At 41.0% G+C, this 24,221-nt stretch overlaps 1 protein-coding gene across 1 annotated transcript in view; it reads right to left on the minus strand.

The window, feature by feature from the left end:
• The window catches only part of ndufv2 (NADH:ubiquinone oxidoreductase core subunit V2), a 32,520-nt gene extending 8,611 nt beyond the window's left edge, over positions 1 to 23,909 (minus strand). The window contains exons 1-5 of the mRNA XM_078215722.1: positions 23,809 to 23,909; positions 14,513 to 14,581; positions 10,089 to 10,151; positions 8,555 to 8,671; positions 3,902 to 4,070 (exon numbers count right to left, since the gene is read on the minus strand). Of these exons, the coding sequence (XP_078071848.1) occupies positions 3,902 to 4,070; positions 8,555 to 8,671; positions 10,089 to 10,151; positions 14,513 to 14,581; positions 23,809 to 23,880 (490 nt within the window). The 5' untranslated portion in view covers positions 23,881 to 23,909. The remainder of the gene's footprint in view (positions 1 to 3,901; positions 4,071 to 8,554; positions 8,672 to 10,088; positions 10,152 to 14,512; positions 14,582 to 23,808) is intronic.
• Between the last annotated feature and the right edge of the window lie 312 nt (positions 23,910 to 24,221).

A 24,221-nucleotide genomic window follows, 5' to 3' on the forward strand; every position in this document is an offset into this window, starting at 1 on the left:
GGAGTGCAGAGAAGGTTCACCAGGTTGATACCAGAGTTGAGGGGTGTTGATTATGAGGAGAGACTGAGCGGATTGGGTTTGTATTCGTTGGAATTTAGAAGGCTGAGGGGGGATCTTATAGAGACCTATAAGATAATGAAGGGGCTGGATAGGGTAGAGGTGGAGAGATTCTTTCCACTTAGAAAGGAAGCTAGAACTAGAGGGCACAGCCTCAAAATAAAAGAGGGGTCAGTTTAGGACAGAGTTGAGGAGGAACTTCTTCTGAGGGTGGTGAATCTCTGGAATTCTCTGCCCACTGAAGTGGTGGAGGCTACCTCGTTGAATATGTTTAAATCACGGATAGATGGATTCCTGATCGGTAAGGGAATTAGGGGTTATGGGGATCAGGCGGGTAAGTGGAACTGATCCACTTCAGATCAGCCATGATCTTATTGAATGGTGGGGCAGGCTCAAGGGGCTAGATGGCCTACTCCTGCTCCTATTTCTTATGTTCTTATGTAATCTTTGGATTCAGCTATAAATTGGCAGAATGAAGCTATATATTATGATTTATAGCCTAGGGATAGTTAACTTGATTCTCACCTTTTGAGCAATGGTCATTAGTTGTGGTCTGCAGCTTGCATGAGTTACAATTCATATCCCACAGTTATTTATATATTCTGAGCCATCAAGCATGAAGGTCCTCAATTTGATCCACAACAGCTCTGGGTTAGCACTCAGCAGGGGTAATGGTGAGGCTTAAGTTAGGATGGGAAAGGAGCTCAGAGAGTGCCCTTGCTCAAAAAAACATGAGGTTACGGGATAAGGCCGGGGTGGGAACTCTGTCGGAGAGTCGGTGCAGACTTGATGGGCAGAATGGCCTCCTTCTGCACTGTAGGGGTTCTATGATTGCTGACCCGCAGGCAGTCACAACTTCTACAAGCAGATAGTATAGTATGTAGCTTCAAAAAACCTAATGGATTTTATAAAAATTGCAAGTTTCCAGCATGAGTTGTGATAAAGTTTAAGTCAGACTGTATTCTCGCGATCAGAGGTTATTGGGATCCAACAAAACTTTGAAAACGTAAATAGATAATTTTCATTGGTTTGAGCCAATTTGGGATTAGTACAAAAAGCATAAAAAGGATGCAAAGAATATTTTAGTACTCAAAGGCAAAATACTGCAGATGCTGGAATCTGAAACAAAACAGAAAATGCTGGAAAATCTCAGCAGGTCTGACTGACTCTACACTTTCTCCACAGAGCCAATGTTGAGAGGAAGAGTCATCCTGACTCTCAACATTGGCTCTACACTTTCTCCACAGACAAAACGTTCGCTCTATTTTCTCTCCACAGATGCTGTCAGACCTGCTGAGATATTTCAGCATTTTTCGATTTTAACACTCAGCTTCAATAGCAACTGGTGGAAAAAATCCAAAACTGAGAGTCAATCATGGTAACTAAAGAACTGGATGAGCAATAAAAAGGATACATGTAAAGAGCAAAGGAAGGCATTAAAATAGATCCACCTGGAACAAACGCTAGCACCAACACTGGATCACCAAAATATATCCACCATTGGTGCATTGTTTACAGTAGTTCTGACAAACACAAATGAAGCATTGAGGATGCTAGATAAAGGCTCCCGTCGTAAGAAGTTCCATTGTGGAGAACTCATCCTTTTTTATTTCTGGATACAAATTACAGCTTTTGTTAAATAAATCTTGACAAACCACTGCTGTGATCTCAGATGGAACACAAGGTGATACACTAATGTGGTGGCATTCAGGAATGAGGTATTGGCAGAGATTTTTTCACATTCAATGTTACTAGTAAGTTCCATAAACAGAACTCGTCCAACCCAGAATAAGACTGCTCAATACCTAGTTGACAAATGGAACAAACTGATATTTTTAAAAAGAACCCTAAGCTCTATATACCAGCAACTGATATCAACAGGCCATTACATGATTTCTCATTTTATAAAAGGCACCATGAATAAGAACCTCAACAATGCAAGACATAGCTTATACTTGCTGTACCATTCATTAATGGACATTTACTTGAGCATAGCAAGATATAGATTCTTATGTCCAAGTTATGAAAAGAAAATGCAACTTGTTTCCTCTCAATACAAGTTCCAAGACAGAAGACTACCGAGGGAATTTTCACAGTAACTTCATTGCAGTGTGAATGTAAGTCTACTTATGACTAATAAATAAACTAAACTTAAACCTTCGAGCTTAACCTCTGAAGTTGTTTATTCAGGTTTTAAAATATAGTCACATTGTATCTGCTGGTTGTGAACCACAGGCCAATATTTGGCACAGACCACCCCTGCCTCAGGGCACTGTTCTGGCAAGGCAATTGGATCCTTGTTCAATGAGCTATAAATCAGAGGGTTACAAATTGGGGCATAATCCTAGACTGTGACACACAACTTACCTCATTAATTATGTCAAAGTATCTACTCACTAACATTGAATGAAGGCAATCTATTGGTGGATGCTTGCCAATTACTGTGACCATTCTAACTCGCTAGTTTTCACGACTAGACACAACTTCAATAACTTTCATAAATAAACAACATTGATCCAACACACATCTAATTATCATTTGAGATTGCCGATTTACTAGTTAAAAAAATAGGATGCAACCATTGGTGTTTCACTGTTGGCGGTTGAGAAACATTACAAGTTTTAAAAAGTCCATCCCACCCAAAAATCGATTCCTCCTCCTCCACCACCCCCCCACAAGATACTTGCTAATCCTAACTTTCAACAAGACCATTTTCAGAGTTTGAATCTGCTGAATGCTAAACCAGTTTTCACCCAACATGAAATGCCAGAGTTGAGAACGCCAAATAAATAATTCCTCCTGGTAGCTTTGCTCCATGGAGGTTTTCTCACCCGTGTCAAAGCTTGTGGGTTCAAGCTCCACTCAGAACTTGAGCACTTGTAGTGCAGTGCTGAAGGAATGCTGTTATTAAACCAAGATCCTTGCTGCCTATTGAGCTGGATATATATCGTGGCATTCTGAGCCTCCGCTTTGACCAACATTAATCTTGCAACCAAGAGTATCAAGGCAGAATAATTGGACTTTACACACAACAGCGGTGAGATTAAAATGGGTGCTGTTTCTAACTACATAACAACAGTGACTATACATCAAAAATATTTAATTAGTTGAGTACTTTGGGATGTTCTGGTGACATGAAAAGATACTGCAGTTAAATAACTTACAAAACTGATAGGAGCATTCGAATTTGGAATATGGCTTTAAAAGTCCCTATTTAATCATTTTAAAAATGATACATCATACTTTCTAATATTTGAATATTTCCAATAAATGCAGAGTACCAATCACTTAGTTTACTCTTACTGAAGAGAAACTTTAAGCCACAGTAAATAAATCAATACTAGAATATTTTTGTACATTAGCTTTCACAGTAATTTTTTAAAAAATCAGAATCATCCCTGCTAGTGGTAGTGATAATACCATTACACCACTGCAGAGGAGGCGGTGGTGTAGTGGTATTATCACTAGACTCATAATCCAGAGACCCAAGGCAAGATCCAGAATTCTGGTTTGAATCCCACCATGGCAGATATTTGAGTTCTAAAAAATATCTGGAATTAAAGATGTGATGACCACAAAATCATTGTCTATTGTAGTTTTTAAAAAAACATCTGGCTTACTAATGTCCTTCAGGGAAGGAAAATCTACTGTCCGTGCCTGGTCTGGTCTACATGCAACTCCAGGCCCACAGCAATGCAGTAGTCTCTTAAATGTCTACAGGGCAATTAGGGAAGGGCAACAAATATTGGCCTGGCCAGTGATGCCCGCATCCTACGAATGAATAAAAAAAATTGGTAAGTTACTTTAAGAACAAATGACTAGAGTATCCAGATTTTCCGCTTACCAAGCTTTTTCTTGATGCATTCTACAATGCCGTCAGAGTCACGCAGCATGCATGGTGTGGTTGTGCAGATCTGAATATGGAACTTTCCCATTGGCTTGCGATTAAACATAGTGTAAAACGTTGCTACTTCATATACCCTCATAGCAGGCACATTCAGAAGCTCACCAACCTTTTAAAGAAAGACATTATAGAAAGTGATTTGAAGATTTTGCTTCCTAGAATAGACTCCAATAGAAACAGAATTGCAAATTCTTCAACTTCATCAATTCAGTCCAACATTTTCAAATAACTATATTTGAATGAAATTTATGCAATTGATGAGATACCCAATACACGTCAACATTAATATATATTTTGACATCGTCATAGAGCACAAATAAAAGCCCAAGGAAAGCTACTCTTGCTGAAACTACGGAAATACAGTGATGTCTTCCGTTTTAAAAAAAATCAACTAACTGAATACATTCTTGTGACTCAATCTTTATGTGGGAAAAGCTAACCTCTTTGTTCTTTGAACAATACAATAGCAGTCTTATATTTAAAGGTATGCATACTGGTCAATATATAAACAGATAGTGTAACCAAGGGCGATACAATAGTTGCCCCTTTTTGATTTGAATTCGATCTTCATTTCTTTCATAAAGCCTCTAATGTTTCCCAAGGCAGACCACGATCACTTTTGATAAAGCCGAGTCTAGATGCAGATCATTTAATGGCTTTATTTCATGGAATGGTTACAGTTACAACTACAACACAGAAGGTCATTTGGCATGTAGAGCCTGTGCCAGCTTACAAAAAGCAAATTAGCTAGTCTCATTACTCCATCCTTTGCCCATTATTTTCCCTTCAGGTGCTTATCCAATTTCCTTTAAGGCCATGATTGCATCTGCCTCTACAACCAACCACTCTGCTTAAACTTTTTCCTCATATTGACGTTGGTTCGTTTGCCAATCCCTTTACATCTAGGTCCTCTGGTTTGTGACCCTTCTGCCAATGAAAACGACATTTTAAAGGGGAACAACTCCAGATTCTCCAATCTATTGTCCTAACTTTAGGGGAGGTGAAGGCCTAGTGATATTACCAGACTTTTAATCCTGAAACTCAGCTAATGTTCTAGGGACCCAGGTTCGAATCCCGCCAATGCAGCTGGTGGAATTTGTATTCAATAAAAAATAGCTGGAATTAAAAATCTAATGATGACCATGAAACCATTGTCGGAATAGCCCATCTGGTTCACTAATGTCCTTTGGGGAAGGAAATCTGCCATCCTTACCTGGTCTACATGTCACTCCAGAGCCACAGCAATGTGGTTGACTTTCAACTGCTCCCCACCAAGGGCAACTAGGGAAGGGCAACGAATGCTGGCCAGCCAGCAACACCCATGTCCCATTCTCTTATATCTTTTCTGCGCTCCCTAAAACCTTTGATTCCTTTCTAAATTGTATTGTTTAGAATTGGACACAATAGTCCAGTTGTGGTTGGACCATAATTTCTCAAGGCTCTCCATAACATCCTTGTGCTTTTGTACTCATTAGCTTACCAAGAAAAGCAGTGCACCTAGTGCACCAATCCATGGGGAACTCCATACCATCCTCCTGTCCAAAGAACAGCCATTTACCACTAATTCTTTGGTCAGTTTTGTATTTCTATACACTAGACTGGCAGCTAGGATGAAAAGGTGGTCTTATGAGAAAAGTTGGGCCTTTACTCATTTGGAGTTTAGAAGAATGAGAGGTAATCTAATTGAAACAGATAAGATTCTGAGGGTTCTGTAGAAGAGTCATATGAACTCAATGTTAACTCAGTTTCTTTCCTCACAGATGCTGCCAGACCTGCTGAAATTATCCAGCGTTTTCTGTTTTTATTTAAGATTCTGAGGGAACTTGAAAGGGTAGATACAGAGAATGTTTCCCCTTGTGGTGAATTTAGAGCTAAGGGACACAGTTTAAAAATAAGGGGTCTCCCATTTTAAGACCAAGATAAGGAGCATATTTTTTCTGAGGGTTGTTCGTCTTTGGAATTCTCTTCCATAGAAAGCAGTAGAAGCTTAGTCATTAAATATATTCAGGGCTGAGCTAGACATTTTTTTTTACAAAGGTGTCAAGGGGGCAGGCAGACAGGCAAGCAGAGTTATGGCGACAATCAAATCAGCTATGATCCTATCGAATGGCAGAGCAGGCTCACAGGGCCAAATAGCTTACGTCTATTCCTATTTCTTAAGATCTTATTAAAGTTGGCATAAGAACTGGGAGGAAGAGGTTCCCTAAAACTGACAACACAGGTGGCCAAGATGATTAAAAAAACATATGGCATGCTTGCCCTCATCAGCCAAGTCATTAAGTACAAGAGTTGGGAAATCATGTTGCAGCTCTATGAAACCTTGTTTAGGCCGCATTTGGAGTATTGTGTGCAGTTCTGGTCACCACACTACCAGAAGGACACAGAAGCTTTGGAAATAGTGCGAAGCAGTTTCACCAGGATGTTGCCTGGTCTCGTTGGCTATGAGGAGATGTTGAATAAACTAGGATTGTTTTCACTGGAAAGACAGAGGCTGAGGGGAGACCTGATAGAGGTCTACAAAATTAAGAGGCACAGACAGGGTGGATAGTCAGAGGCTTTTTCCAAGGGTGGAAGCATCAATTACAAGGGAGCACAGATTCAAGGTGACGGGAGGAAGATTTGAGAGCGATGTGCAGGGAAAGTTTTTCATGGAGAGAGTGGTAGATGCCTGGAACGCACTGCCAGAGGTGGTGGTGGAAGGAGGCACATTAGCAACATTTAAGAGACATCTGGATGGGTACATGAATAGGGAGGGAATTGAGGGATACTGACCGAGTAAGGGCAGAAGGCTTTTTTCTTTACTTTAGTTAGGGCATCATGATTGGCACAGGCTTGGAGGGCCGAAGGGCCTGTTTTTGTGCTGTACTTTTCTTTATTTGTTGCATAAAAAGGGTGTTATGATCTACAATGGACTGCCCAAGACTAATGGAAACAAATTCAATATTTTCAGAAGGGAATTGAATGGGAAAGACCAATGTAGTGGAACTAATTTGGCTATGTCTTCCAAACAGCTAGCACAGCTACAATGGACTAAATGACCATTTTCTATGTGATATGATTTATTATCTGCATTTCATAGGTATTGTGAACAGGGAGAAGGGATGGTGGTAAAATGGGATAATGGTGCACATCGTCATACTATATCTGGATGAGACCAGCTGAATTGAATAATTGGTCCTTTCCTGTGTTTAATGTACGAAATATCATTGACCATATCTCTTACAGAATCCAATTCACATTCATCAACAAAAGAAAAACTGATTTACATGAATATTGAGCTAAAAATCTCAAAATATGCCTGACATTTTTACTATTGATTGCCAGCCACAATCTCATTTTGCTTATTTTAGTGAATGTTTTTGTCCCCTGGGTCTCTGACAGTTAATATCAAACTTGTAGCTCAAAATAACATGGATACAGTCTAGTGAGCTGAAAAGCAGCAGAGCAAAATTGCATTTAACTGTAACAGACCACCAACGAAAGTGTACCTGATTAGATCTGGAGTGCTGCAACACACAACAGATGGCTGACAACACAATGCTTTATTTATACAGTATTCCTGAAACCAAGATTGTTTCTCAGTAATACTACAGAGACTGATCTGATAGTCTTTTAGCAAGTCACCATTTTGAAGGAGCCATCCACTATCAAAGCAACATTATGTTGTATTTTTTGAAATAGGTAAAGGAAACAGACTGCATTATTTAAAAAAAACGATGGAAACACCAAGATGCAAAAACATACAGCAGATGGTCAGAATTGCAATGTTGAGTCATTCATATGGCAATATGGTGACTTTGGCTCCCTCTCAATAATTCTGAAAACACCATCTGATCAATCAAGGTGCAGCACTGAACAATTTAAAGGCCTCCCAAAGTAATTATTTTTTGGTGGGTCATTGGTTTATGAATCACATTAAAATGAACAAACAAATTTGCCTACACAGATCTTTTCTCCTCTATTCATATACCAATATTATTCACAATTGTATATGACTACAGTCAGAATTTTGCCTTTTAAAACTGTGACCCGGGGTAGGGTTATTTTTACAATTGTGAATCATGAAACATTTACTTTCAATCCAGCAAATTGAGCGCTCAATTTTCAGGGCAGCCAGACATAAATTTATGGACCATATAGAATTCTTTTTAATTTAATTTTAGGATGTGGGTGATCCTAGCATGGCGATTTATATTATCGATCCCTTGAACTGCTACAATCCTTGTAGTGATGATGCTCTCAATGGCACACAGTAAAGATTTTGACCCAACAGTTATGTATATATCCAAGTCAAGATGATCAGAATGGGGTGTCTTACCAGACTTGCCATCACAACTCCAATGATGACTCTGCAGAATGTAAAGTACAGAAAGAAAGCAAGACCCTTGGAAGCAGATTAGGAAGTTGGAAAAAAAGTGCCAAGCAGTTACCCATATAGCATCCTTGTAAAGTTCCTACAGACATTCATTGACAAAGATCTGCTTACAAGTTACTCACTCTGCTTGCATGGAGTTTTGTTTAATATGGGGAAAAATTATTTAAAACTGTCGCTATAAGCATTATGTAAAACCTTTCAATGTGATCATTACTGACCTTGTTCATGGCAGAGATAGGTAGCCAACCATGTTGTCTCTGAGCCAAATCCAGCGCTGGGATTACAGCAGCTGATTGATGCCCTTCTGGATAACTACTGAGAATAACATCTAGCCGCTGCAAAAATGAACATTAAAAGCAAAATTACATTCAACCATGTACTGACAAATCTTTATGATTTTAGTCAATCAGTTTGGAAGCAGTTATAGATATAGGCACACTGTTCTACAGAATAAGACATGGGTTTCACAATCCACCAAATGTTGCTGCATTATTAGAGGGAGGGAGGGCATGTGGGCGGAAGCACTTGCATTTCTCGACTTAAGTGTCCCAAAGTGGTTCACAGCCATGGTAAAACGAGAGAGGGAAAAGTTATGTTTTTGCATTAAGATCATGAAAGCAACCAGATCTATAGCACAAAATGTAACACTTTTAATAATTGATACCACCCAAAGTTTAACAAAACTTACCTACTCAGATGTATGTTTCAACATTTGTTACACTTCATTTCAATCCAAGCACATCCTAAGTGCTTCAAAATCAATTACTTTTGAAGAGCAGTCAATATTAAGTTAATATACATATATGAAGACTCTCGATCACTCCACACATCCTCCTCCTCGATCACACTGGTTGCCCCAGACAGCAGGTAATTTGACTAACCCGCGTTGACTGTTAGCAATGCTCAGATCGAGCACCATCAATCGGAGAGTGTGGAGACCAGGAGATCAGAAGCTTAATTGAGGGGGGGTGGAAAGCAGCACTGAAGAATCCAGAATGAGCAAGAGCATGGCATCCAGCTCGAAGCAGGTGAGCAGACTTTTGAAAATTGCTACAATTCTATCCATAAAATGACTTTTACATCACACCCACTTTTAATCTCCAGTGATCTAAATTTCCAGTCTTGCATGAGTCGCAAGTGGCTCCAATTAGGATGGTGGAAAGTAGCAGTCCTGGCTCATTTTACTCCAGCTAAAAACTCCTCCGGAATGATACAATGTGAAGACACTGGTAAGGGTGCAGACTAATGGCTGCAAGCGCACACACTGAGAATCTCCAGCCTCCGCATTCTGCATGAAGAATCTCCAAAGACTGCAAACGTGGAAACGAACTTACTGTAAAAGTGAGTATACAAGGTAAACAAACCAGATTCAGCTGAAGGCTGATAGCTTTTAAGAGTCTGGTTATTTTACCAAGCACTTAATTGGGCAACAATGGCCCTTTCCCAGAGGCTCTTCATTGTCCAGCAGCGCCACTGGGAAGGTGGTGGCTGTTGCTGGCACTACATCCACCCGATGCCTTGGATCAACAAAGAACCCAGGCCACAGACAAGTGGTGGCAAAGGGGAGTCACGGGTGGGAGGGGTTCAGCAGGCCACAAGACCTTACCAATCAGTGTGCAGCAATGCCAGTGTGGGGTTCAATCCCTATCCCAGCTATTTCAATATTTAACATTGCAAATATTTAATTGAATTCTCCAAAAAATACTTCTTGGTGAAACTTCCAAAAGAAAACAAATGTCATGGTGCTCTTACCTTATAATTTTCTGGTGTGAAATCAAATGGTGTATCTGGATTGTTATTAGGCGTATCCCTATGCTTAAATGGAAAAAAATACATTTTAATATACACTGGTAATGGAAAGCAGCTCACTTCACTATACAACAATAATTCACAGCTTTTAAAGTGTCATTTAACATTGTAAAGGATCTTCAGTGAAGCAAGAATAACCAGACATCAAGTACTGGTGAAAGGATTGTTTATGCAGTGAAGAGACGGGGAGGCAGTGGCATAGTTGTATTGTCACTAGACTAATAATCCAGAGGATAATGCTCTGGGGATCTGCGTTCAAGGCCCGATTCCCCATGGACTTGAAATTTGAATTCAATAGAAATCTGGAACTAAAACTCTAATGATGACCATGAAACTATTGCTGATAGTTGTAAAAACCCATCTAATGTCCTTTAGGGTAGGAAATCTGCTGCCCTTACTGGGTCTGGTATGTGACCACAGCAATGTGGTTGACTCAAATGCCCTATCAAGCAGTTCAGGGCAATTAGGGATGGGCAAAATATGCAGGCTCAGCCAGCAACGCCCACATAATAAAAAAGTTACAAGACGGAGGGGCATAAGAACAACATTCTAAAACGCAGCAGGATATAGCCAAAGACTTTGGAGCAGAGGGAAAGATACAAAGGAGGACGAGAAGAGTGTAACTGCGCGCATGAACAGAGAAAGGTGATGGAGATTATTGATGAGGACAAGGATTTTATAAATTATGCATTTTAACAGGAGGCAATGAGTATTGATGAGCAGAAGTCATCCGGTGTGCAAGTTCTGGACCATTTTTTCTTCTTTCAAAAATTAACATAACAGCTCAAGTCTGACATTAGAACATAGAACAGCTACAGCACAAACAGGCCCTTCATCCCACAAGTTGCGCCGAACATGTCCCTACCTACTAGGCTTACCTATAACCCTCTATCTTACTAACTTCCATGAACTTATCCAAAAGTCTCTTAAAAGACCCTATCGAATCCACCACCTCCACCACCACTACCGGCAGCCGATTCCACACACCCACCACCCTCTGAGTGAAAAACTTACCCTTAACATCTCCTCTGTACCTACTCCCCAGCACCCTAAACCTGTGACCTCTTGTGGCAACCATTTCAGCCCTGGGTAAAAGCCTCTGAGAATTCACTCGATCAATACCCCTCAACATCTTATACACCTCTATCAGGTCACCTCTCATCCTTCGCCTCTCCAAGGAGAAAAGACCTAGCTCTCTCAACCTATCCTCATAAGGCATGCCAACTAATCCAGGCAACATCCTTGTAAATCGCCTCTGCACCTTTTCTATGACCTCCACATCCTTTCTGTAATGAGGCGACCAGAACTGGACACAGTACTCCAGGTGGGGTCTGACCAGGGTCCTATACAGCTGCAGCATTATCTCCCTATTTCTAAACTCAATTCCTCTATTGATGAAGGCCAGTATTCCATACGCCTTCTTAACCATTACGTAAAGTGCAGTAGAGTTCTACTTTCAGTACAGCAATTAGCACAATGAGGTGCCTCATTACAGTTACAAGTTATATTCACCATTTCCATTTTCATGTCAAACATTCTCTTTTGCATACAAGCCAAGGGGTTTTACAAGGGTCCAGATCCCTGGTGTACTACAGTGAGGGGGTCTTAAATTTTGGCCTTTTGTTATGGAATCTTTGCTGCAGCTATCCAAAGCTTTAGTATGCCATTGTTAGTCCTGGACTGTGGTGGCGCTAATCTGCAACATTGTTGTATACGGCTCCTTGCATTGAAAGACCAAGCTTCAGGCAGACCAAAGAACATCTTTCACAGAGTTCACAGGCCTCTTGTAGCTTTTCATGTTTATCATGTATTCCTGGGAACAGCCTGTAGAGCATAGAATCCTTCATTTCGGAACTACTCTGGGTAAATCTCAACAAAAACCACTGCATTTCTTTCCAGATCTGCTTTGCAAAGGTACATTCCAGAGGGAAGTGGGCAATTGTCTCTTCCGTATTGCAGCTGTCTTGGGAATGTCGTGCGGCAGCGCTGAGACCTCAGCAATACATGATGGTTCTGACTGGGTGGGCCCTTCTCAACACCAGCCAAGTCACCTCTGGGTGCTTGTTTGAAAGTTCTGGCAATGAAGCATTCTATCAATCAAAGGAATTTGAGTCCACTCAGGGAACCATCAGACAGGATGCACCATCTGCCTTTTTCCTCAGGGACTAGGGGACATTATATGTGGACCCCTGCCTGATGGATTTGTGGTCAAAGTGTCTTTGTGCACAAACTTTTCTAGAAGGGACAGGTGGTGTGACATGGTCCAACTCAACAGCGCATTCCTTGCAACGTGGCCAGACCTGTCCTCCGCAACACCAGGGACATGTAGATCCTCAGCAGGCAACGACATCTGGTATCTGCATACTACCCACAGCTTGTTGCAACCACACACAAAGTGGCTATAAAGTCAAGGACGGCATTCCCCACCCACCTTCTTTATCTGTAGATGATTACACAGTTCCCTGTAGACTGAATTTAATGTTGTATTTACCCAAGGTACCATCATAGGGTTTCATCTTATCTACATCTTAGCTCAAGACTACAACTTAAAACAATGCATTTCTGTTTAGCAGTTTTCCTACTTAGCAGGAATGAGTTTCAAACCATAAGGCTGCATACTTTAGTTAATTTGATAGCGATTATAATTCCAACACACATCTTACACTTTTTTGCCAAGATGCATGCTGTTCTCAGAAATATCCTGACAGTCACAGTAATGCAAGTTCACATCATTCTATCCTACAATCAATTTTTACAGGCACTTTGCAAGAATTTGAAAATGATTTTTACATTTTTCTTTACATGAAATCACATGCAAAGTGACCACTCCAAACACAACAGCTGAAATATTTCAGTTAAGCCATCATTCATAGATTACTGATATACCATGTACCAAAGCATACTGAAAAATTATTTCAACCCACGTGTAACAATTAAGAGGTCTTCCAAATGACCTGGATACCATGCATTTGCTGAACTTGACACTTTAACAAAAACTATTTTTTGTATCCTACTCCCATATTTACTATATTCATGCTTTACATGTAGTAAATTAAACCATAGGGCAGACATTGCAGAATTAATACTATACTTTACAAACACAAAATTTCCCAAAATAATGTTGAGTGGAAGGTCAAATCAGTGATCTCAATGACAGATGAGCTCTCCTCTCGAATTCACCCGGTTAGTGGTCTTGCATAGACACACACATCTCGAGGATGCTCGGATGTGCGGTAGACTCCTGTCTGAGCGTGCCCATGCTCAGACAGAATTTCACATTGGCCCCAAGCCCTCCCTCGGGCACCTGTGCTCCACAATCTGAGTCACCTCATGGAAATGCCCTCCGTGTCCTTTAGCATGGTGCAGAGGGGTTTCCTGTATGGGCTGCTGCACACTTTTCACCTCCTTGCCGTCACCTGCCATTGTGACATACCTTGTTGCCTTCCATAGAGGACTCTCTACGCGCAAGTCCTCCTCCTTACCATCAGGGACGCGGGATGGAGGGTGTTGCAGTCCTATCCAACTGCAGGTTGCGTTGGTTCATGGACTCCCAATATGCATGAGTCTTTTGCGGCCTTATGGAGTCCATGGACCATGTATATCAGTTGCCCTAGGATGCACCCCCTTTTTAGTTTCGAGAAATCTCTACTTTCCTTTTGGTTGCACTTCAGCTCCACGCTCCAGATCCAGATCTTCGGGCATTTGATGTTAAGGGGCTGGAGAGGGAGGACCACCTGCTTGTGGGCCTGCTCCCGGACCGAGCCAAGCTGGCCATTAATATGTCCAGGTAGTGGGTAATCAAGGGGGTTGTCATTATGACTGTTCCTCTTCCACAGCTACATTTGCTGCTAAGTGTACCTGGAAAGAGAGCACGTGCTGTCTGCCAGCACCATCGAGGCCTTCCATGCCTGGTGGGTACCATGGGAACTGGGGTCCTTTATTGAATCCTTTAATTACATTTTGTTTTGAAGCTTTGAGTTTTCTTTGAAATTTTGTTTACTTTGATGCAGTATCCCTTCAGGGAACTGCATTTTTAATTTATCCAGGATTTGTTAATTTAGTTTATCTGGTTAATGCAAAGAAGCACAATTACATTCGACATAGGCAATAGTGCTGCTCATTTGTACTTCACTAGGATCTGGGTTAAACATACCTTAACTCCTTCATCTACACTGGCTACAAGATTAAGACTTTCAACCTATTAACTCAAGTACCCCAGTTCAAACACTGACGCCAGAAGTGAAAGCAGAGTTCTAACCACTGCAGCATCAGGTTAATCTAACTAAAAATATCCTAATTAAATTTCACATTTAAGATTATGCTTTAAAAAAAATGCATGTTCCGATATTGTGCAGCCAATTGCTTACCACAAACGAGGCTGCACCACTTCCTCCTGCACATTGAGCTGTCCTTTGTACATAACGGACTTGTCTCAGCTAGAACGCAAAAATCAAAAGGTTAAAATCTCAGACCAATATCAGGGACTGAAATACTGTTCTATTGTGATCAATAACAATCGTAATGTCATTTTAAATCATTTTTTATAAGTAGCTGATCCAAAACTACCAAAGGCTAATGGTCTGTTCTCAGGGGTCACTGGTTGACATAATTAAAGCAACTAGTAAGAGCCATAATGATGAAGTTTGAAAATGTTTTGTATTGCAGACAATACAAATCCATAGATTATTTAATGATTAAATATTAGCAAGCATACAAAAGAGATTACTTAGCTCAGTTTACCATTTGTGGGATGGGGGAGGGGAGTATTGTAACTCTACCTGAATTTGCCAATAACATTGAAAAATATATAGAGAAATACTCTTCAACGGCCAACATTTTGAAAGTTGGTAGCCTAAGGTGATTAAAGTCAGCTCCTGTAATTTATCATGCAACTAGGGTGACAAGACATGACAATGGGATGGCAGGACACGGGTCACATTCTCAATCCTCCATGAGCAGGATTTGTAGCTGCAGTTTTCAGAGTAGCACAAGTGAACGAATAGGAACAGCTCCCTCATTAAATTACAAAAGGAAGTCTCAACATAAAGAATGCACTGAAAGAAAAATAAGGGACGAGGCAGTTGAAGAGACAGTGTATTTTTGTTGCTGTGAAGGTGACTACAGTTTTTTTTTTAAAGCTAATGGAACACATAGAGACCATCTTCACTAAGAAACTAATGTATGGGATCGGGAGCTGAGAAAGTGCAGAGGGCTGTCTATACATTAAATCTTTCCATTTGTCTTCAGTCATAAAACAGCTGTTCACGCTGAGCTTGTGACAGACAACTGGTTCCTGAAATGGAATTTCCAAAAGTGCATCTTTAAAATTCCTCTTGCAACAAATGATGGTGATATTACCAATGATTCAGGATTTTGACTATAACTCCAATCTCATGACGGACATTTATTTTACTTTTAAAGATATAATACATTTTACAGTATTAGTTATTTATAAGGATAAAAACTGCTGAGTGTCTACACAAGCACTTCAGTTTCAGAGGCTATCTTTTAAATCAAAATTAGAAAACTTCAACTGTCGGCAAGATCTTGTGAACACTGGCAACAGCACTGAAACGGCACTTCATATCCACATCCAACTACATTGTTATATACAATGCCTCTGTCTCTACCATTCTTCAGACAGTGAGTTCCACATACCCTCAAATTCTCTCTTCTCTCTGCCAAAACCTTACAAAGTGCAAAACAAAGTACGCAGTGAAAGGTGATGGATGCAAATTTAAATACGACTTTAAAAGGGGAATTGGATAAATACTTACTTAAAAGAAAAATACAATCGGGCAGGGGGAGTGGGGCTAATTGACTAGCTCTTTTCCAGAGCTGCCACAGAGCTGATAGACTGGCTCTCTGCAGTATCACTGTGAGTCTTTCTAGCAGAATTGGAATTGTTGTAGATCAGTTATAGTGTAAATAAAAACTAATTTTGCATTTGTATCTCCTCCATCAATTTCTACTCCACAGCTGCCAGAATTGTGCCATTTTAATTGTGTGGTTGTTTCTAAAGCAACCAAATCAACAATGTATGAGCACCAACTAATTTTAGTTGACCTTGGAGTTATCACTGGCAGTTAAGCACCTGTGTATAAACCTGCTGTTGAATACATTTGGGTGAATAATAGATTTAATTAGCTGATGAAAAAGGCAGTTGCTTGATGTCACCTGACTAGATTATTTGTTTTAATGAATAAGGGCTCAGCTGGTGGGTGCACTGCTCAGTTAAGAATCCAACGGGTTCTTGATTCCAGGGTTTTCAATTAACACTGAGAATCAAGGCTTTCCTGGCTTGATTGAAGTTAGAGACAGAAGGAATAGGCATGACTGGAAGATGAAAATACCGGTGCTACTCTTCCTTTACTGTTTTATGTAATATTTCTTTCTTGAAAGATTATTTATTGTGTTGAGTGGGCTTGCTCAAATTATTTTTGAATAGTAATTGCACTAAATAGGGTACAAAGGAATTTATGAGGATGTTACCAGGAATGGACAATATTAGCTATGAGGTAAGGTTGGATAGTCTGGGGTTGGCAGGGGAGAGTCAATGATCAGGCAGGTTGATCTCCCATGCTGGGGTAGTCAAAGATCAGGGTAGCCGATGAGGCTTAACTGAGGCGTCGCCTAATGCAATTTTTCAAAGCCATCTCTGCCTTTTGGCCAAGAATAAAGTGTCAGACCAAGCCCAAGATGGTGTGCAATGTCTCATCCTGTCAGCTTGGATCTTGTTTGTCTCCCTTGAGAGCTCACCTGATGAAGGAGCAGCACTCCGAAGGCCCGTGATTCTAAATAAACCTGTTGGACTTTAACCTGGTGTTGTGAGACTTCTCATTGTTTATTTAGTTTTGACTGTCAATCTCTTATTTCCATTTATCTGGGTCAGATTCATTCTCACCCCATTGAAATTAGCCCTCCACCAATTATTGCTCTTTGTCCTTTTCCATAGCTAATTAAATCTTATGATACCAATTATCCCTAAATATTCCCTTACTAACATTTGGTTCACATGGTCCACCTCATTCCCCAGAACCAGATCCAGCAATGCCTCCTTCCTCTTTGGATCAGAAATGTATCAATGTAAAAATTGTCCTGAACACACTTCAGGAATTCTTCCCCTTCTCTGCTCTTTACAATACTATTACTATCCCAGCCTATATTTGGATAATTTAAAGTCCTCCATTACAACTACTCTATAGTTTCTGCACATCTCTGTAGTTTCCTTGCAAATTCGTAACCCTCTATCTTTCCCACTAGTTGATGGCCTATAGAATACACCCAGTACTGTAATGGCATTTCAGTTGTTTCTTAGTTCTATGCAAAATCGATTCTGTCCTTGACTCTAGTACATCCTCTCTCCAGCACTGAAATATTATTCTTAGTACCAGGTCTCTGTTATCATGGAAACAGACCCTTCGGCCCAACTTGTCCATGCCGCCCTTTTTTTTTAAACCATAAGCTAGTCCCAATTGCCTGCATTTGGCCCATCTTACCCATGTAACTGTCTAAATGCTTTGTAAAAAACAAAATTGTACCCACCTCTACTACTACCTCTGGTAGCTTGTTCCAGATACTCACCACCCTCTGTGAAAAAATTGCCCCTCTGGACACTTGCATCTCTCTCCTCTCACCTTAAACCTATGCCCTCTAGTTTTAGACTCCCCTACCTTTGGGAAAAGATATTGACTATCTAGCTGATCTGTGCCCCTCATTATTTTATAGACCTCTATAAGATCACCCCTCAGCCATCTACGCTCCAGAGAAAAAAGTCCCAGTCTATCCAGCCTCTCTTTAAAAAAAACCATAGAAACACTACAGTGCAGAAAGAAGCCATTTGGCCCATCGAGTCTGCACCGACCACAATCCCACCCAGGCCCTACCCCCATATCCCTACATATTTTACCCACTAATCCCTCTAACCTACACATCTCAGGACACTAAGGGGCAATTTTAGCATGGCCAATCAACCTAACCCGCACATCTTTGGAATGTGGGAGGAAACCAGAGCACCCGGAGGAAACCCACGCAGACACGAGGAGAATGTGCAAACTCCACACAGACGGTGACCCAAGCCAGGAATCGAACCCAGGTCCCTGGAGCTGTGAAGCAGCAGTGCTAACCACTGTGCTACCGTGTTGCCCCACGGGCTCTCCTTATAACCCAAACCATCAAGTCCCGGTAGCATCCTAGTAAATCTTTTCTGCACTCTTTCTAGTTTAATAATATCCTTTCTATAATAGAGTGACCAGAACTGTACACAGTATTCCAAGTGTGGCCTTACCAATGGCTTGTACAACATCAACAAGACGTCCCGACTCCAGTATTCAATGTTCTGACCAATGAAACCAAGCATGCTGAATGCCTTCTTCACCACTCTGTCCACCTATGACTCCACTTTCAAGGAGTTATGAACATGTACCCCTAGATCTCTTTGTTCTGCAACTCTCCCCAACACCCTACCATTAACTGAGTAAGTCCTGCCCTGGTTCAATCTACCAAAATGCATCACCTCGCATTTATCCAAATTAAACTCCATCTGCCATTCGTCAGCCCACTGGCCCAATTGATCAAGATCCCGTTGCAATTGGAGACAACTTTCTTCATTGTCCACTATGCCACCAATCTTGGTGTCATCTGCAAATGTACTAACCATGCCTCCTATATTCTCATCCAAATCATTAATATAAATGACAAGTAACAGTGTTCCCAGCACTGGTCACAGGCCTCCAGTTTGAAAAACAACCCTCTACAACCATCCTCTGGCTTCTGTCAAGGAGCCAATTTTGTATCCATTTAGCTACCTCACCCTGGATCCCGTGAGATTTAACCTTGTGCAACAATCTACCATGCGGTACCTTGTCAAAGGCCTTGCTAAAGTCCATGTTGACAACATCAACTGCACTGCCCTCATCTACATTCTTGGTTACCCCTTCAAAAAACTCAATCAAATTTGTGAGACATGATTTTCCACTCAAAGCCATGCTAACTGTCCCTCATCAGTTCTTGCGTCTCAACACCATGCTCCCAAGAGACTGTGTCTTCAGTTCACCAACACTATTTGCAGGCATTCACATACATGCATCTTTGCTGCCATCTGAGTGAATAATGAAAGAATTAGGAAGATTAGACCATTTGACCCCTTGAGCCTGCTCCAGTATTCAATAACATAACTGATATGATCGAGACCTCAACTCCACTTTCCTGCTTGCACCCCATAGCCCTCGACTTCCTTGTCAAAAAGAAGTTTATCTAACTCAGCCTTGAATAACCTCAATGACCCATCCTCCCCTGCTCTCTGTGGTAGAGAATTCCAAAGACTAATAACTGGAAAGAAATTCTTTCTCATCACCATATTAAATGTGAAACTGATTATTTTGAAACTGTCCCTTAAGAGGACATATCCCCTCAGCATCTACCCTATCTGGCTCCCTCAGGATCTTATATATTTTGATAAGACTCATCCAAAATCAAGGAATTTCTGCCCCGACCATTCCTCATGAGATAGCCCCTTCATCCTCAGAATCAACCCAGTGAACCTTTTCTGAACTGCCTCTAATACAAGTATATTTCTCCTTCAATGAGATCAAAACTGTGCACAGTACACTTGGTCTAGTCTCATAAATGCACTGAATAGTTGTAGCAAGACTTGCAATAAAGACCAATATTCCATTTGCCTTGCTAATTATTTGCTGTACTTGAATGCTAAATTGTGATCTCCTCTGTAGGTCTTTATCTAATTCCTATTGTGTGGTACCCAGAGTTGACCACAGCACTCCACCTAAGGCCTAACAGTGTTTTATAAATGTTGAGCATAACTCCCTGCTTTTAAACGATGTACATCTACTTACAAAGCTCAGGATCACGTATGTATTTTTACCAACCTTAACTCATCGCCACCTTCAAAGACTTGCAGCCTTCCCCTGTTCAAAATCATAACATTTAGATTATATTCTCACCAAAATGAACCATTTCAACTTCCCGTGTTACATTTCATCTGCACGTGTCTGTCTATTTTACCACTCATTTTCTCCTAAAGTCTGTTACTAATCTTCCTCACCATTTACATCATCAGCTGTAAGCTTTGAAATTATACCTTGTACTTCAAAGTCCAGATCACCAAAAGGAGCAATCGTCCCAATACCAATCACTGGAGATACCACTGCACTCTTATTTCAAGTATGAAAAACTACCTTACCACCATTCTCGACCCCCTTGCTAATTTTATATTTACACAGTCACTGCCCTGTCAATCCCACAAGCTTCAGTTTTATTTGGTCCTGTATCAAAAGCCTGAGTCCAAATATACTGCATCGATTACACTATCCTCATCAACTTTCTCCATTACTTCATCAAAAAACTCAAATCAAATCAATAAAATATGATTTGCTTTTAACATATCTATATTGGCTTTGATTTATTAACTTTTTTCCTGGAATATTTTTATCTGGCCTGGATTTGTCATTTTAACTTGCTATCTTTTTTTAAAAAAACAGTACTGTAACATTTGTAATCCTCCAGATATATTAAATAGTCTCACAATGCTGGATTAAAGTCCAACAGGTTTATTTGGAATCACGGGCTTTTGGAGCGCTGCTCCTTCCTCAGGTGAGTCCCAAAATATGACATCTTTCTCATATTTAAAGCAGGTTGGAAAATTGTGGCTTCCACAATTTCCACCTTTACTTCCCTCAAACTAGGATGTATTCCACCCAGACTGAATGAATTTGCTTTCATTTTATTTCATTTTTAACTGTTCTCTACCTTTTTATTTCTTTGTCTTTCTTCATTTTTCTCCTCCCCCCCCCATTTCCTTACCTTTTCCTCAAATTTACCTCTCCCCTCCCCCCCGTCCCAAATCTTCATCTGTCACAGCTTACCCTCTGATTTCAGCTTCTCGACCATTTGCCCATTCACACCTTCTATTCTCTCAATGGACTGCCATTAGCAGCCTTTCCCCTTGTTTTTGTGGCTATGAATCATCTTTCATTCCCTCACCCTACAGTATAAATAGCTCCCACTTTCTATGCCTTTTAGCTTTGACAAAGGGTCATCTGGACTCAAAACATCAGCTCTTTTCTCTCCTTACAGATGCTGCCAGACCTGCTGAGATTTTCCAGCATTTTCTCTTTTGGTTTAAAAAAACTTTTAGTTACAGCGCTAATTGATCACCAATTATTACACTCCTTTAAAAATCAAAATCGCTGGATCGCTAGAACCAATTAATGACATCGTCAAACATTAAATATGTTATAGAGATACAAGGGCAGTTTATTATTCACAACCTAAAGCAAAGGTAATTCATGGTCTTCAGTTTATATAAAAAGTCAACTGATGGCAAAATTTGGCAGCATTTACTGTATTTAGCACCTTATATATCCAAGGCATTCAACAGTTTAGAAACGTGAGAGGGGATCTCATAGAAATTTATAAATTTCTAACAGGATTAGACAGGATAGACTCAGAAAGAATGTTCCCGATGGTGGGGGAGTCCAGAACTAGGGGTCATTGTTTGAGGATAAGGTGAGGAGAAATTTCTTCATCCATAGTGAATCTGTGGAATTCATTACCACAGGAAATAGCTGAGGCCAAAATGTTGTCTGATTTCAAGAAGAAATTAGATAAAGTGCTTGGGGTTAAAGGGATACGGGGGGGGGGGGGGGGGGGGAGAGGCGGGATCAAGATATTGAATATGATCAGCTACGATCAAAATGAATGGTGGAGCAGGCTCAAAGGGCCAAATGGTCTACTCCTGCTTCTATTTTATATGTTTCTATATAGTGAATATTTTATAGAATTACAAGTCTGTTCATTATTCACAAACTGAAGCAAAATTAATTTGTGGTCCTCACAGTTGACATAAAAAGTGAACTGATGACAAAATTTGGCAACATTTATTGTATTTAGCATCTTGTATATCCAAGGCAGTTCAACAGAAACAATTAGATCAGGCAACAGTGGATACTAACTCATAGAAACATAGACATAGAAGATGGGGGGAGGGGGGCATTTGGCCCTTTGAGCCTGCTCTGCCATTCATTAAGGTCATGGCTGATTATCCAACTCAATGGCCTAATCCTGCTTTTTCCCCATAACCTTTGATCCCATTCATCCCAAGTGCTATATCCAGCCGCCTCTTGAATGCATTCAATGTATTGGCATCAACTACTTCCTATGGTAATGAATTCCACAGGTTCACCACGCTTTGGGTGAAGAAATGTCTCCTCACCTCTGTCCAAAATGGTCTACCTGAATCCTCAAACTGTGACCCCTGGTTCTGGATTTCCTCACCATTGGTAACATCCTCCCTGAATCTACCCTGTTTAGACCTGTTAGAATTGAACAAGTCTTATGAGATCCCCCCTCATTTGTCTGAACTCCAGCAAAAACAATCCTAACCTAGTCAATCTCTCCTCATACATCAGTCCCGCCATTCCCGGAATCAGCCTGGTAAACCTTCACTGCACTCCCTCGAGAGCAAGAACATCCTTCCTCAGAAAAGGAGACCAAAACTGCACACAATACTATACGTGCAGCCTCACCAAGGCTCTGTATAGTTGCAACAACACATCCCTGCTCCTGTACTCAAAACCTCTTGCAATGAAGGCCAACATGCCATTTGCCTTCTTTACCACCTGCTGCACCTGCACGCTTACCTTCAGTGACTGGTGCACAAGGACACCCAGGTCCCGCTGCACACTCCCCTCTTCCAATTTACAGCCATTCTTGCTTTTGCTTCCAAAGTGAATAACCTCACACTTATCAAAATTACACTGCATCTGCCATTGATTAGCCCACTCACCAAACCTGTCCAAATTATTCTGAAGGGTCACAGTTCACCCTCCCACCCAACTTGGTATCATCTGCAAACTTTGACATGTTACATTTTGTTCCCTCATCCAAATCATTAATATATATTGTGAATAGCTGGGGCCCCAGCACCGATCCCTGTGGCACCCCACTAGTTACTGCCGGCCAAATTGAAAAGGACCTGTTAATTCCTACTCTTTCAAAGCAAAGCAGGAAGTGGATCAGGGGCTGAACAAAGTGAAGATACTGAATGCCAAAACATGAATTTTAATTTCAAATTCTTAAATTGCAAATGAATTTGAAATACTTGAATTGTAAAGGAAATGGAATGGGGGTGTTCAGTCACCAGTGACCAAATCACATAGTGTAATCCCTATTAAACAGAGTCAATTAATAAGTGAATAGAGCAAATTACTGCGGATGCTGGAATCCGAAACCAAAAGAGAAAATGCTGGAAAATCTCAGCAGGTCTGGCAGCCTCTGTAAGGAGAGGAAAGAGCTGACGTTTCGAGTCCAGACGACCCTTTGTCAAAGCTAAAAGGCATCAGAATTAGCTGTGGAAACGGTTTGAAAAGAACGGGATGAGCTGAGGGGAAAGCTGGTGCTGCGAAGCGCGGTGAGGGTTACTGGGTGGGTGAAGAAGGGTTGGAGGGAGTTCAGGGTGAAGCCGGCTTCTCTCTGAAGGTCGAACCGCCGCCATGTTGACTCAATCAGGCCTGGGGCCCGCGGGCGGCATTAACTAACTCACCCCCTTTTCAAACCGCTCCTACCACCCAACATTAAAACAATACCCAATCTCACTCCGTTTCCAATTCCAGGCAGCGACTTAACAAACGGCATCGATCCTTACCGAGTGAGAGGCGGCAGAGCGGCACAGGCCCGACAGTAACATGGCGGCGCAGCGCTCACCAACCGCCAGCATCGATACAATCACTGAGCCACTGCACAGCCTGCCGCAACAGACCCTGCAATCAAACCCAGAGCGCCATCCCCATTCATTCCATGTATCTGATGCCCTGGTGCCAGCCTCTACATTGAATCTATAACTAACTAGCTGTGTCTGATATACTGGTTAATCAAACCAGCCTCTGCATTGAATCTATAACTAGGTGTATCTGATATACTGGTTAATCAAAGCAGTTTCTACATTGAATCTATAACTAACTAGGTGTATATGATATACTGGTTAATCAAACCAGCCTCTGCATTGGATCTATAACGAGCTGTATCTGATATACTGGTCGCGGTTGACGCCTTCCGCGA

This window comes from Mustelus asterias, chromosome 7 (genome assembly GCF_964213995.1).
Source record: "Mustelus asterias chromosome 7, sMusAst1.hap1.1, whole genome shotgun sequence".
In the NCBI taxonomy this organism is placed as follows: Eukaryota; Metazoa; Chordata; class Chondrichthyes; order Carcharhiniformes; family Triakidae; genus Mustelus; species Mustelus asterias.